At 44.8% G+C, this 16,085-nt stretch overlaps 1 protein-coding gene across 1 annotated transcript in view; it reads left to right on the top strand.

The window, feature by feature from the left end:
• The window catches only part of DHX57 (DExH-box helicase 57), a 531,935-nt gene that overhangs the window by 432,271 nt on the left and 83,579 nt on the right, over positions 1–16,085 (top strand). Inside the window, exons 21-22 of the mRNA XM_069235106.1 lie at positions 10,094–10,168; positions 15,067–15,201. Of these exons, the coding sequence (XP_069091207.1) occupies positions 10,094–10,168; positions 15,067–15,201 (210 nt within the window). The remainder of the gene's footprint in view (positions 1–10,093; positions 10,169–15,066; positions 15,202–16,085) is intronic.

Here is a 16,085-nt window from a genome sequence, read left to right as displayed (position 1 = left end):
GTCCTAGACAGTGCAGTTAAGGGCCTGTCCTCCCGAGTGGTGAGTCCAGGTTATTCAGGCTATGATACCAATGTTTCATCCTCCATCCTGGATTTCAGTGAGACTGCATCAAGGCTTCCTGCATCCTGCTTGAGACACGTCTATTGGAATATCTGGCGCCCTGCAGTGGGACCAGAAGTTCCAGTGGGTGCAGCATTAGGGGAGTCTCTCCGACATAGTCCAGATGTTGGAGGGAACTGCAAAAGATCTGCAGTGGCAGCTAAGGAACCGCAGTTGGGTCAGCAGAAGACCCCTCTCCCTACTCCAACCTGATCGTAAAGAAGTGACAGGTGCATCACTCCTGGTATGGTGTTGCCATCTGGGAGAGGTGGAGATCTGAGACCTCTGTTCTCCGGCAGAAACCAGGCTCTACATCAACCTATTAGAGTTGTGAGAAGGCCTTTCTACCCTCAATCAAGTGAAAGCTAATAGAGATGTTCATGGACCCTTTGTCAAGAGGCCCTGCACTTCTGGACATGGCTGAAACATCATGGCATATCCCTGGTGGTTCAACACCTGGTGGGCTCCCTAAATGCGAGTGCGGACAAACTCAGCCGAAGATACCTTGTGGATCATGAATGGTGTCTCCACCCAAAGATGGCGCAGCAGTGGGGAGAGTTTTGGTTAGACCTATTCACCACTGCAGAGAATAAGCAATGTCGGCGCTTTTGCATGCTGGAGTTTCCAAGATGGCTTTCACTCGAAGATGCTTTTCATCTCAAGTGGAGCTCACTCCTCCTGTACACCTTTCCACCCATACCACTCCTGCCCAGAATTCGCAAGAAGATCAGAAACCACTGTGCCCAAGACTTCCTGATGGCTCCTCACTGGGCTTGCAGTGTTTGGTATCCTGAGCTGTTGAACTTGGCCATCAGTGCCCCTTCGGGAGGATCTTCTGATGCAGCAGAGGAAGTTTCTCCACCCGAACCTGTCCCCGCTCCACCTTCATGCTTGGAGATTGAGCAGTGGCAATTGACAGCATTAGACTTTCAACCCTAAGTCTGCAATGTTATCTTGGCAGCCTGGCACCCCTCCACCATGATGGTATAATCTGTCCTTTGGAACAGGTTTGTGGCATGTTCTGTTGAGAAACAGACCAAGAACCAACCCACAGATGGTTTGCGTTCTTATTCTAACAGAGCAAAGGCTACGGCCACTGCAGAGTTCCGGTCCTGGATGTCTGCCAGGCAGCAACATGGGCCTCACTGCACACATCACCAGACACTACTACTGCCTGCACAATTTGGTCCATTTATGGTTTAAATCGTGTTCACAGACTCACCTCCAGGAAGGTATTGCTTGGGTATCTATTCTAAAGTAAGGAATCTGCAGCTAGAAGTCTCTATCATATGAACAAGATATTTATCTTTGGTAACAGCTTATCTGGTAGAGACTCTAGCTAGCCAGAGATTCCTTACTGACCCAACGATCCTCCCGCTCTGTGAACAGATTTCTATGGTCAAGGCTGTTCCCCGTTCAGGACCCTAGCCTTCCACACCAGTGGTCAGTGTTCTTCATGGCTCAGTTTATCTGGTGTGGAGAGTTGGGCAAAGAAACTGTCAGCGGGCAGGGGTGGCGCCTATTAGGCATAGAGCATGTCAATTCCGGTGCGCATGACACCAGAAACGCCACTCAGAGCCGAATGACACCACACACGGGTACTGCTCATGAAAAGTTTCTGGATCCATTCTGACACTTGGGGAAAATTCTAAGGCTAGATAGAGACTCTACCAGCTAAGGTGTTACCGAAGGTAAGTAACTTGTTCTTTAAATCCGACATCTGTGTGAAGCTGTCTAATTTCTCCTGCAGTGCTGGAATTGTATTCTGTGGATCAGTCACAAAACATTAAGGTGGTCATTATGACCCTGGTGGTCTTTGACCGCCAGGGCCAAAACAACGGGAGCACCGCCAACAGGCTGGCGGTGCCTCCTGGCGTATTTGGACCGCGGCGGTGGCGCCGCGGTCGCACCGCCGGGGCCGGTGGTATACCGCCATTTTAGCCCCGGCGGTGATAATCCGCCAGGGCAGTGCTGCAAGCAGCGCTGCCCTGGGGATTATGACTCCCCTACCGCCAGCCTGTTTCTGGCGGTTTGCACCGCCAGGAAGATGCTGGCGGTAAGGGAATTCAGGGGGCCCCTGGGGGCCCCTGCACTGCCCATGCACTTGGCATGGGCAGTGCATGGGCCCCCAGGCAGAGCCCCGTCGCGCATTTCACTGCCCGAATTTCGGGCAGTGAAATGCGCGACGGGTGCTACTGCACCCGCTGCACATCAGCATTGCCGCCGGCTCAATTACGAGCCGGCGGCAATGTTGATGTGACTTGTCCGCTGGACCAGCGGAAATGTCAAAATAGGGAGCCAGCCATACCGCCAGCAATGACGGTATTCTGGCTCCCGCAACCTCGAGGTTGTAATGACCCCCTAAATGTCATCCACGAGTAAGGCTAATTATGCTCCTTTCCACCTACTCTCACATCATGGCTATTGAGATTATTTTGGATCTTGGATATCAATGGTTTTATGGGCAGGGCGAATATTAAGGGAGAAAGGGGGCATCACTGTCTCATTTCTCTTGTTAGGGAGATTTCCAATATAAATTCCCCATTGTTTTTAAGTTTGATTGTCAGTTTTTTGTAATTTGTTTGAATATATATGTTTTCGTCTTGGGGCCCATGTGGATTCTGTCCAGTACCCTTGACAGTTCCGGCCAGGCTACCATGTCAAAGGCCTTCTCTTTATCTAAAGAATGAAGCATCATTGGCTGGTTCCAGTGTTCACCCACTTCCATGAGTGCCACTGTCAATCTTGTTATCCTTCACTTGTCTATTTCTGATAAAGACAGATTGTTGGGTAGCGACTAGGCTGGGCCAGACATGTTGAAGCCTAGTTACTAGTATCCCTTAGGGTTTGGGCCGAAGCCCAGGATGTGGGCACAGAGGAGGCTTCAGTGAGTGGGAGAGAAGGGGGAGGATGCCACGTCCAGCCTCTCAGGGGAGGGAGAACTTCTACACCTCAGTACTGGGGAGGAAAAGGGAGTCATCCCTCCACACAGTAACCAGGGCCCTGCCTACAGCTAGTTGGGGAAGAGGGGTCACCTCAGGAAGAGGCAACCTGTCTTTCAAGGATTAGAGCTGGAAGCCCAGCTGGTCTATATAGCACTAGAAGCAGAGAAGTTGGCCCTAGAAAAGAAGAAGTTGTCAAGAGAAGAACAAAGAGATGGTGACAGCGCAATAGACTTAGAGGTGTCCAGGGGTCGTGGTTTTTGCCCCAGACTACCCGAGGGAATTGTTCCTAGATATCAAGAGGGAGGATGACATTAAGTGGCTCACAGCTTTTGAGAGGGCTCTCAAGATGAGAAAGGTTAGAACTCAGTGCTAGTAATTAATTCCTATGGGAGCTGATCCCAGTATCTGAAAGGGATAGGCTCCTGACCCTAAGGGGCGATGAGACAGAGTCCTATCCCAACATGACAAAATGCTTTTTGCCTTGATATGATTTTGCAAAGCTACCTGCCTAAGCTTCTGGACCAAGAGCCTACCCGCCTTGTTCCCCCTCTCATAATAGGTTTGGTTAACTAATAATAATAATAATAATAATAATAATAATAATATCTTAGCTGCTTCTTTCATTTGAATTTGTTCACGTTCCCTTCTGAGCCTACGTAAATTCCTCAGGGTTCTAGTTGTGCCCCCTCGTTTGTGTTGTTCTTCGGTGTGAGAGATATGAGACATATCTCTCTGTTAATTTGCTTGACCATTAGTTGGAACATTGCTGTTTGAGAGAGATGTTCTTCGCGGAAAACCACTTTAGCCACGACCCAAACGGTTGTGGGGGGGTCACTTCGCCATTATAATTTTCAGTGAAACAATGTTCAGAGGCTTCTTTGATGCGGTCCCTCAGGACTGGATCCCTCAATGTTCTTTCTTATGACCCACAGTGTTGGGAGTGTTTTTTCTTTGTTTTGGGAGTCTGTCAGCAGCCAAGCCAGGGCATGGTCTGACAATGACTTTCATATATATGTGAATCTATTAATCTAGGCAGAATATTCTCTGACATCAGGAAATAATCAAGGCATGAATAGCTTCTGTGGATGTTTGAGTAGAATGTGTAATCTTTTTTCCATGGAAGATAGTATCTCCAGGCGTTCACCAATGTCAGGTCTGTTATCTTCTGAGTAAGAGATGTAGGGATGTGTGGTCCCACCATGTCTGGGGTGGAAGCGATCCAGCTTGTTGATTAGGAGGGTGTTAAATTCAGCTCCTATAATGATATCACCCATTGTGAAATGCGATATTCTGGGATAGAGTTGCTACCCCTTGTGTCTTGCATGTGTATGAAGAGGGAAAATGCACTGGATACCAGTACGAGTGTAAGCCTTTGGTAACTGCTTTAAGGGGATTGGTCTCTTGTAAAATAACCATATTTGCCTCTTTCCTTCTAAGCTATTGCAGCAGGGCTTGTCATTTCATCAGGCAGTTCAGGCCTTGCAAGTAAAGTGATACCAGCTTCAGAGGAGTCGTAGTGTCTGTTAGAGCGATGCACGTTTTTACTTAGAGCATGAGTTATAAACATTATTGTGTGTGTGTGTGTCATCTCCCGTGGTGTATTCCGTGTGTGTCAACTTGGATAGGAAGAGACAAAGTAACTCTAGGGAACGAGCTGCTAACTATAAGAGAGTGAAGAGAATGGGTGTTGTGGCCGCTTAAAAGGGAAATAACTCCGCCATGTATGCTGGGAATTCTGTGATATATGGAACAGCTTGTATAACTATAGAAAGTAGGGGCAGGCTCCTAAAACTAGTGTGGGAGCCCCCAACACCAAAATGCTTAATCTTTGGAAAAAGTTAGACTTTACCAGTCGGTACAGCATATGAGTGATTAAGTTATAGCAATCCTGTCCATAAAGGAGTATCCGGAGCTGAGAACCATATCATGGCAATGTGTCTACTGAAGATGGTTTACGTTCATTGCTGTCTTGGCATTGTTGTTTGCTGGACTTTTTGCATGCGTACCTTGGAAGCTCTACCCACCTCCCCCACTTTCCCCGGTTTGTGAGTTTGATATGTGTGTTGTCCTAGGAGAGTCCCACATCCACTGAGGGTGACAAGTCCAAGGCCTTCTGGGCTTCCGCCAGAGTACATGCTGCATATTGTTTATCTTTGATTATGCATCGCAGGCGGATGGGGATCCCCTACTGATACGGTTTGTTTTCCTTTTGCAGATGTTGAGTGATTTTTTGATATTCTCTCCTTCAACATAAGCAATTAGGCCGAGGCATCCTGGAATAATGAAACAATGTCCCCCCAGAACACCACAGGTTCTTGCTGGTGATTTGTTTGCAGGATTTTTTCTTTTAGCTAGAAATAGTGGGTCCTAGTGAGTACATCTGTAGGGAGATTCTTTTGTTGCTGGCTTGCGTAGTAGACTATCGGTGATACCCTGAAGGATCAGGGTGCCCTCTGTCTGTTGAAGAATTGGGCGAAGGGGGCCTGGATATGAGCCTTGAGGTCTGCTGGAGAGATTATTCGAGAGGTGCCCCTGATCCTTACTTTATTCCTTGTAGAGCGAGTTTCGAGGTTGTCGATTTTATCCTGCAGTATGGCATGATGACTTTTTAGCTTTTCCCAGCGTGCTGTTCGGGCCACGTTGTCTTGAATGTGGTCCGCCACGGTTGTTACAACATGCTGCAGGCAGGTGTTAGTTTGGCGCAAGGAGTGATACAGGTCATTCAGGGCCCTATTGAAGTTGTGCCTGGGAGATGTAGTATCTTCACGGATTTCAGACGAGCATTTAGATGTCCTCCTTAGTCGGTAGGGCCTCGAGGTCATGGCTCCCACCTGATTTGGAAGCTGTAGATAGAGAACCTTCTCCGTGAAGATTCAGGGTGTCAGCCTTCTGGTATTCATCTTTAATGGAAGAGGAGTGGGGACCTTATGTTCTGGTAGCTGCCATTGTTACTGGAGCTGTCTTTTTTTTCTTTTTCCACAAGTTGTGGGGTATGCACGATCCTGACCCTCTAGTTAAGGGCCTGATTGATGATTTCAGTTTTAAATACAGCCTCTAACCCCCCGAGAGAACCACCCCCTTCCCTCGGCTCCAACTGTTGCTGTGTGTAATAGTGGTGCTGTGGAACTGACCACAGTAGGTGGTTGGGCTCTCTAGATCACTTGTGAGTGGCCTCAGGGTGAGCCTAGTGGCCTGAGGTACCTACTTGTCCTCGCTTCGTTCCAGCCTGTGCCTCCTGGTTTGCTCCCATCTGGGTGGAGGGGGAGGCCATTGGCCCAGTCACACTCAGATATAGGCCTCCTTGTAACCACTATGAGCATGTATGCTACATGTATGTCAGATGCAGATGTCACCTGACCATATCTAGGAACTGTGAAAGCATCAAGCCATTCTTTTGATCACATAGATACTGCACTTAACGCAACATTTGTATGGGTCAGATGTCTACTTTTCATTATGTCAAGGTTAAAAAATAATATATACAGACATATAACCAAAATAATGTAGTCTGAATTGACGTCCCTTTACCTTGTATGTTCATAAGGAAACATCTGAGACGCACACCTTGATGCACATAAAATATGTCATCTTAAAAGTAGCTATGGTTTGATCCTGTGAAACCTAGGCAGGGGAGGGATCAAGTAAAACACAGCAAGAAGTATACAAAGCCCCCACCGGCCATCAATCAGTCTTTGTTAAAAAAATACACAACAAGTTCATTAATCCCATGTGTAACAATGAAGTATATATTATTCACAACTCATTGGTCAAATTGCATCCATCTTTGTACACAAAAAACTCCATCTTACAGACATAGAGATTCACAGTATATTTAACATGTCTTTTTTTTAAAAAACTATCCCCTACAGATAAAGTGCGTATATAACACAATTATTTTGTTATGACAGACGTTTTAAGGCACTGTGTATATAAAACAAATAAGTACCACAATTGTGTAAAGTCTCATCTGACTTAAACAAAAACACCATACTTTGTTTAAAGCAATACACAACAAAAAGTTACCTGCAGAAAAAAATAATTCAGTTTGCTTTAAGAACACTTCAAGAAGTCCCAAATTGCACAATGGGGGTGGATTTTATATATACAGTCCCATTTCTCATTAGTGTTAGTCCTCTTATTCTCTGACAGCTTGTAGTTCAATCTCTTTATAGATGCAGAAGTGGCCACTCCGCCTCCCTCATGGGATTCTGTAGATGCGTTTCAACCTCAAGGATATTGGTTCAGTTCTTTATGTGAGGTCATCAACAGGGCATACCATCATTTACCATGTCTGAACACTGGGAATACGAGGAGGATGTAAATACATGTTAATTTGTATTTTAGGAAGTATAATTAAGTGCATACCCACATAAAGACTATGATGCTTGTGCAAAAAAAACACGTCTTCAAAATGTTTTATAGTGATCGAAAAGCACCAGTGGGGATAGTAGTTGTATGAACCATAGTCATGTACTCAAGAAAGAGAAGCCTATGATCCCGGGACGCCACCTCACTTGTGACTTCTTTCTGTCACTCGCTCACCTTAATTCGGCTCATTAATTCTAATAGGCAGTTCTAATTGGAGAACCCAACAAAAAAACATTTGATAGAAAATGTTCCAGGTCGGTCACAGTATTTGTAAATAAATATCATTGTCATTGCACGCACTTCAAAATGCATTTGTGGGACCTTTTGTTTTGACAAGCAGCCCACTCCTCGTCTCACCTGTGCTTTGAACCCTTCGGGTTATCAGATCCCCAAAACTGCTTTGTGTTTCCCAAAACTGTACCCTTCCTTGAGACAGACTACCAAAACTGTGGGCTTCTTCTGTGACTTCTTTCGGTCCTAGAAGGGCTGCCATCTTATTTGTTGATAAATACTTTCAGCTCCGGGAAGGCTGCAATGTCGTCACCTGTGTAGTTGGGCAAAACTCTGGGCTGGGAGATGTAGTTAGTTCTACGACTTATGCCGTGGGTTTGATGGTGTGGGCTTCCTGGATAAAAAGAACTTGTTGCTGAAGTTCCAAATCAGTCATCGTATTTTGAATGTAGTTCTCCGCCTATAATCGTATTATCTTTTATCAAATGGTTATAAGAGGACGTTAACGTTAAGGTAACACTTAAGCACATTTATGAGTCACTGAAGCAGGTCAGATATGGAAAGATTTGAGGCCAGGCATTTTTTTTAAAACTATTTCTGATTTCCGATATTTCATTTAAGCCTGTTTCGGCCGTTAGTAACTTCATGACCATAGATGCCTTGTGCCATAATAATGACATATCACTGCCCGATTTTGTATGTTTTTTATTGCAGGACTGTCCATCTTAATTCGAAAGCTGCATGTTTATGTTGCAAAAACTGTTGTGCTAAGGGAGCTGACATTGTGCAACACCTGATTCTGGATTTGTGTTGACTGATGAGGTGTCGTTCTTCCTGGCTGGTCTGCCCATGTGTGCTTTATTACATGGACAGAGTATGCAGTAGATCACATTTCTTGATTTACAGTTGGTAAATTCCTTATGTCTAATAAGTATGTTATTGTTTACAAAGTCACATCCTTCAATTGTCAAATCACACACTATGCAATTCCCAAACTTGGAATGGCCAAGGATTGGTGGTAATCCCAATACATTTCTGAGATTTGGCTGGGTTTTCTGTCTTTCAGTGATGGAACAAACAAATCTGTCCTTTAAATTCCTATTCCTTTTCAGTGCAAATAATGGTGTCTCCTTAAATGAATCCAAGGAGGAGACCATCCTGCAAGCTTTCAAATTATCTTCTTAACATCTGATGTGGTGGAGTTGAAGGTGGTGACACACACCAACCGGTCCATTTTCCTTTCATCCATTGTGCTCTTAGAGGGCTTCCTTTGGCGTATATCATGCCCACTTCATTGTTGTTTTTAGCAGTCTGAGAATAATTACAGGCTTTAAGCTTTAGAATAAGTCTCTTTGCATTGGAGAAGTCTTCCTTCTTTGAGCAGTTTCTTCCAATCCGTAAGAACTCTCTATAAAGTACATTGTCTTTGAGATTTCTCTGATGGTGGCTAAAATAGTGAAGAGATGTGTTTTTATCAGTCTGTTTTGTATAGAGGGTAGTAAAGATCTCCCATCCATCATGTTTAATGGTGAGATCCAAGAAATGGACTTCATTTGTACTCCAGTGTGATGTAAACTTTATATCTGATGTTTTGTTGTTCAGCAAAACCAGAAAAACAAACAGAAATGTATTGCTCCATTTTAGGTCTTTTCATCCTGGTGTGCTGCTTGATAATATGTAGGTGGGCCACTTCTTCGGATATGGGCACAATTGTAATAATGCAACATTTATAGACTAAGCCTCAGATATCCAGCAACTCCTTATCAGCAAACAAGATCCATACACTGTGGCATGCCAAGCATATACAGGATCATTAATCAAAGAGGTCAAAGAACAGGAAGTAATAACACCACCACAGTCTCACTAACTCTAACATTATGCAAGTGAAAAGGTACATAATGGATACTTGTGTAATATGATCCAGTATTGCCTTTGGGTGCCTCTGGTGACGCCATAAACCATTTTAATGGAATGATTTGAGACCAGATCAAGATGGCCCAATTCTAAATATCGTGGAATTTTTGTGTATTTGGATGAATAGACGTATAACAAAAGTGTGCGTTTTATAGAATGCAAATAATACAATACCACAAACAATTGATAAAAGCCCTCCGTCCCTTTTATCATTTGGTTGCATGTATGCTATTCTATGTTGATAAGATGTTTAGCTTTGGGAAGTAAATGTCATAAAATTATATTCTGTCTTGTAAAAACGTCGTATGTCAGAGATTAGCTATATTGTGAACTTTTTGGGATGTATGCATTTTTCCCTGGAGCGCTGGAAAGGAGAGTGGTTTACTTGATTGTTCTCTGTAACCCATTCAGACACGGTTTGCAAACAGCAACAGAACATGCTTTATCCATATTCATAAATCTCTGTCTTGTTCACTATGCGTAGAGTTTGTAACACTATTTAAATATGGTTTTAGTCTATTGTGTCTCTCTTGCAGGCAAACACAAATGCAGAGAACATCAAGCTAATATCCGCAATGTTGTGTGCGGCCCTTTATCCTAATGTTGTACAGGTAAGTCTTCTTTCGTGTCAGTTGTTTTGTATCAGGCAGATTGAATGCCTTATGACCAACATCATTTGTACCCAGTTAAATTACCCCTTCCTTTCCTGTATGTACAATTGAAAGTTCTTTGAATCATAGACACACAGGATGTTAACAAGTTGTTTTATTTTTTGGGAATTCCTAGAAGAAACAAAACACTCTTATGTCAAAAAAAATTTGTTCACTTTTATATATACACATAAATTGACATAAAAAGGGACATATAGAAATAAGATATCCTTGCATTAAGGTTCGAGCTTATGGCTTGTAATCTCTAGTGCAAATACCCTGGTGTAGTGTGCGTATATGTAATTTTATAGCACACACGTCATTTTTCCTAAACGGGCATGAGGAACACCTTTGTCAATGTACCTTGGATTGTCGCATTCTAAACACGGTGGAGATGGGTCGAAAAACCTTCCCTAAGAATAGGGATGACTTACTCCAGGCTTAGTATGAGTTACATCTGTATATCCAAGTCTGATTAAAACAGCATTTTCTGTGAATAGATGTGCTTTCCTCCAGGCTCAGGTGCTACTTATTCATGCATTTTCAGGAGTAAGACGGCTTCTTCAGGAAACAACTCGCATAAAATGTTTTGTGAATTGTCCAGATTTAAGTCACATCTCAGAGTGAAGCAAAACTCCTGCATAAAACAAAAACTTTGTCAAGCCGACACAGCCTAATTGAAGAGTAGAGACTTGAGCTTTTTTCAGAAACAGAGGTGGAATATTGCCTGGTGAGCTTCGACTGGTATGGAGTTGCACACAATTATTATGTGACAGGAAAGGTGTGGTATCTGTGCTTTTGCTTCCCTTTGCCCTACATTCCAGTCTAGACAAGCTGTTTGTCTTCTGAAGCTCTGTGGACGTCCTGATTGTAGTCCTGATGTGCAGTAGGTTCCCCTTGCTTTCTGCCTCATATTCAATGCAGAATGTGTTGTACGTGATGTAGGCTGACCAAGGGACCCAGCCACATTTGTTCTCTAATGCTAGCAGATGTAACCATTTGGTAACATGGTCTTATTAATTTTCTTGGAAACAAATTTAGACTAGTCTTATAAATTCTTCCTAATGCTTCCTCCTCTAGGGCCATGCTGATGTCTGTACCCAGCTCTGTGACCCAATTTTCCAGATTTTTTTTTCTGTGATAGCAAAATATCTGTTGTCTGAAATATCCTCTATATCATCCTTCAACAAATATTTTGAGTGCTCACTTTCCCTGCACAGTTGATTCCAAGCAGTTGTTTAAATGTACATTATTTCATTGCTTTTTAAGCGAGTAGTAATGGAGAGCAGACCCGGGTACAGGGATTGTAGGAAAGTACCCTCTTTTTGACATGGTTACCCCCACTTTTTGCCTGCTGTCACTGTTTTGACTTGTTTCACTGGGATCTTGCTAACCAGGTCCCCAGTGATTGTGCGCTCTCTCCCACTAAATTTGGTTGCTTAGGACTTTGCACACCCCACAGTTGGTATACTGGTGCCCCATGTAAATCCCTAGTATATGGCCTGCCATTGCAGCCTGCGTGAAAAGGTGCATGCACTTTTTCACTACAGGTCACTGTAAGCAACCCTTATGGTACACCCCGCCAAGCCCAGAGGGCAGGGTGCAGTTGCCTGTGTGTGCGGGCAGCCCTGCATGAGCAGAGGTGCCCTTACGAACTCCAGCTTCATTTTCCTGGACTTCGTAAGTGCTGGGAAGCCATTTAAGTCTTGTACTGGACACAGGTCACTCACTACCTGTGTCCAGCTACGTAATGGTAAGTCCGAACCTGTGCATGTTTGGTATCAAACATTTCGGAATCAGACTCCAATACTGTTGCCAGTATTGGTTGGATGATTCCATGCACTCTGGGGGCTCCTTAGAGGACCCCAGCATTTCTCCTAGTCTTCTGTTTTTTTCCGGGCAGCCCTCTCTGCTGCCACCCATCAGACAGGTTTCTGCCCTCCTGCTGCTTAACTAGCTCAGGCAGAGGAAGGCAGAACAAAGGATTGCCTGTGAGAGAGAGAAGCAACACCCTCTCCCTTGGAAATAGGTGTTACATGGCTTGGGATGGGTAGCCTCCCCAGGCCACCGGTATGCTTTGAAGGGCACATTTGGTACCCTCCTTGCATAAACGGGTTTGCACCAGTCCAGGGACCCCCAGTCCCTGCTCTGGCACGAAACTGGACAAACAAAAGAAAGGTGACCACTCCCCTCTCCATCACCACCCTAGGGGTGATACCCAGAACTCCTCCAGGTGTCCACACGATTCTTCCATCTTGAATCCAGAGTGGGCAGAGGCACCTGGGAACATCTGAGTGGCCAGGTCAGGTAGATGATGTCACAACCCCCTCCTGATAGTTGGTCACCGTGCTAGGTGACCAATTGCACTTCCTGGGCTCTTTAGGGTCTCCCTTGTGGGTAGGTCCTCAGATTCGAAGGGCAAGATTCCAGCAGGCCTCCTCTACATTGTTTACTTCATCTGCTGGCCGCTGGGACTGCAACTGAACTCTCCAGGAACCAACAATCTGCAACTTCAGCAAAGGCTCCGCTCTGCAACATTGTTTCTCTGGCTCCTTCCAGCAACTGCAACATTTCCCCGGCTGCGCATCCTTTGAGGGTAATGAGTCTTCAGCCTGCAATAGAAGTAAATAGGAATCTCCGTTGGAGTGAAGGAGTCACTCCCCTGCATCCGCAGTCATCAACTGCAACGACAACTGGCTGTGTGAATCTTCCGTCGTCCTGAGCTGCGTGGATCCTGCATCATAGTTGGTGGTCTGGAGTAGTCTCATTGGTCCTCTCTACCAGCTGTCCAATTTGGGAGACAGTAAGCCCTTGCCTGTCGTTGCAGGACAGTAACCCTGTGCACCACGACTCTTGCAGCTACCAAGGCTTGTTTGTTCCTCCTTCAAGGTATCTTCAGGCTCCGTGTATCACCAGCCATCAGCACTTCTTCCTGCAATGCACAGTCCCCTGCCTACTGCTCCAGCGACATGAGACACGTCTTCAGGTATGCTCAGTGGGCCTCACTGCGACTCCTGTGCCTGCTGCCTGTGGGTCGCCTGTCCGGCTGCCACCCCTTTTGTGACTCTCCCTACTACTGAGGGTCACCCCGGATTCCCCTGCTTGGGTCGAGTACCCTGGACCTTGCTGGTCCTCTTCAGCCTTGCAAAACCTTCTTCTCTGACTCTTGCATTTGCCAAGGCTTGTTGGTGGTTTACCAGCACCACTGATTGACTGCATCACGACCGCCGACGAAGGACATCACTTGCATCATTTCTTGGACTCCTGTTCAGCTCCTGTGCTGCACTGATGACTTTCTTCATCCACAGTCGACCTGGTCCTGCAGCCTCAGAAGGATGAGTAGTGGCTCCTGCCACACCCGGACACTCCATCTCAAACTGGAACCGATCCCCTTCCTTTGCAGCCCCTCTTCTGTCTGGATCCATCTTTGGGTTGTTCCAGTCTTGTCTGGGTCTTGCACACTCCTTTTCCAAAGTCCTCCTGTTGGTTTTGGGGAAAACCAGGTTCTTACCTTTGCTCGCCTGGTCACTAGGGGTCACTGTGCTACTCACCTCTTGGGGTTCCTAGTTCCTCCAGCTCCCTTCTACTGATTCAGTTTCCTTGAGGGGGACGAGGGGTGCCTCTCACATTCCACTTTTTTAGTATATGGTTTGTCAAGGCTTCAAGAAATCTGTAGTGACGCAAGGCTGGTGTCAGGAATCAGGATCCTTTGTGTGTGCTGGAAGCAAGCCCTTTGAAGTACACGTGGGGCAGCGCACAACTCAGCCCCCAGACATCCTGCCAGGATTCCACACCCTGTCCACTCCTAAGTCCCCTTTGTGTCATTGTGTAGGAGGAATACACAAATCCGGACAGCAGAGCCATTTATAATCATGTGACCCAGGACACTGGCAGAAGACACAAATGGTTGAGTCAAGAAGTGGCATTTTCAGAATTGTTACTTAAAATTTGACTTTACCATTAAAGAGGGTTTAAAATTGCAATTTCTTTCAGTCTAAACAGCATAACTCTTATCTGCTCCCAATCCAAAGTTAGCACTTATTAAATGTAATACTGTAGGCCAGTGCTGACTAATGAGAGAGACAGAGATTACAGTCGTGAAAAATAACTTTAGGAGTTTTTCGGTACCGGGACATTTAAAACTTAAACCCACATTCCTACTTTTTAAGTACAATGCACCCTGCTCTATGAACCTTTAGGGCCTATTATCAGGGATAACTTATAAGCATTAAAAATGAAAGTTCAGGCCTGGCAAAAGGGTTATTTTGCCACATCAAAATTGTAGGATGAAACAGCACTACAGGCTGCAGTGGCAGGCCTGAGGCATGTAATAAAAGGCTCCTTTAGTAGGTAGCACTTTGAGCGCTGCGGGTCCACTAGTAGCATTTAAGTTACAGGCCTTGGGTGCAGGTAGTGACATTTATTAGAGCCTTGCATGTAAATTAAATGTGGTAATTAAGTGTAGTCCAATGTTACCATGTTTTAAGGAGCGGGCACAAGCACTTTAGCACTGGTTAGCAGTGAAGTGCACGGAGCCCTAAAAAACAACAAAATGGGTTCAGCAAAGGAAAGGGGTGAAAGCAAAAAGTTTGGGGTGACCCTGCAGAGAGGGTCAGATCTTACACCATCTATATTTTGTTTCTGATCGATAGTCACTAGACCATATCTTCAAAGAGATAATTTAGCTGCCGGCACCAGTGTCAGTACATAGCACTAATAAAAGGACAGTAAATAACCTTCACAATTTACTTGTACATTACACAATTCCTGGGTATTTCAGCTCAGAAATGTATGCCAAAAATGTTACTTTTTATATGATGGTTTGTTCTTGTGCATTGCTTGTATTGTGGCAATCTTAGGTGAAAGTTCCAGAAGGAAAATATCAACACACAAGCACAGGAGCAGTGAAAATGCAGCCAAAAGCAGAGGAACTGAAATTTGTTACAAAGAATGATGGTTACGTCCATATTCATCCTTCTTCTGTAAACCACCAGGTGAGAGCCGTTCAGTTATATACAAGGATGGGAATCAGAAATGATACGTTGTCACATGTACTGTTAAAGGCTCTTCTATTTCTCCTCATTGGAAATTTCTTAGGATTATTGAACCACTTTCCCGTTTTGAAAATAAATTGAAATATGTAATAACATATCTGTGGTAATTTAACAATAAGTAGGGGGAGGCTGGTGAATAAGATAGCAATTTAATTAAGTTAAAATAAGCAAACTGTAAATAGAAAATAAACACTCTCTCCTTGCTATGTTGTTTTCTATCTCATTCTATATTTTCTATACACCTGTTATATCTTTTATCAAACCAACTATATCTTCAAAGCAAATTACTTGACATATTGCAGTCCATTCAAACACCCTGAAATATCAAGCAAAAATGTTATCTTTCTACTTTCTGCTGCCTTTTGGTTAGGTTCTCACTACAGAAATACTATATACATACATATATGCTGCAAATCCTAGCTTGTACAGGAAAACAACAAGAGCCACTCATGTCTCAGTTTTGGCAGCTGTAGCGCCATACTTTATTTGTTACTACTGTCTGCCCTTCAGACTTTGTTACTCTGGGCCTGGGTTTCGCCAAGGGTGTTACTCCGTTGCAAATGTGACAAACATCCTGTCCACTGTATTGCAATCCCATTATAGCCTATGGAGATTATAATACGGCAGATGGAATATCAGTCACGTTTGTGAGGAAATACCCGTCCGCCAAACTCTAAATCAGGCCCTTTGGGAGTGTGGTAAGGGTAGGTCGCTCCCCCTGCCGCTGCAGCTCCTCCAAGTTCCCGAGTTCCTGTGTTCCTGAGACCCACCTAACTGTAAGTACCCCCCCTCCTCCCAGCCCCTCGCCCTGCCCCGCGCCACTC

The sequence above is a fragment of the Pleurodeles waltl genome, chromosome 5 (genome assembly GCF_031143425.1).
Source record: "Pleurodeles waltl isolate 20211129_DDA chromosome 5, aPleWal1.hap1.20221129, whole genome shotgun sequence".
In the NCBI taxonomy this organism is placed as follows: Eukaryota; Metazoa; Chordata; class Amphibia; order Caudata; family Salamandridae; genus Pleurodeles; species Pleurodeles waltl.
This window is presented reverse-complemented; position numbering and strand designations above follow the sequence as displayed.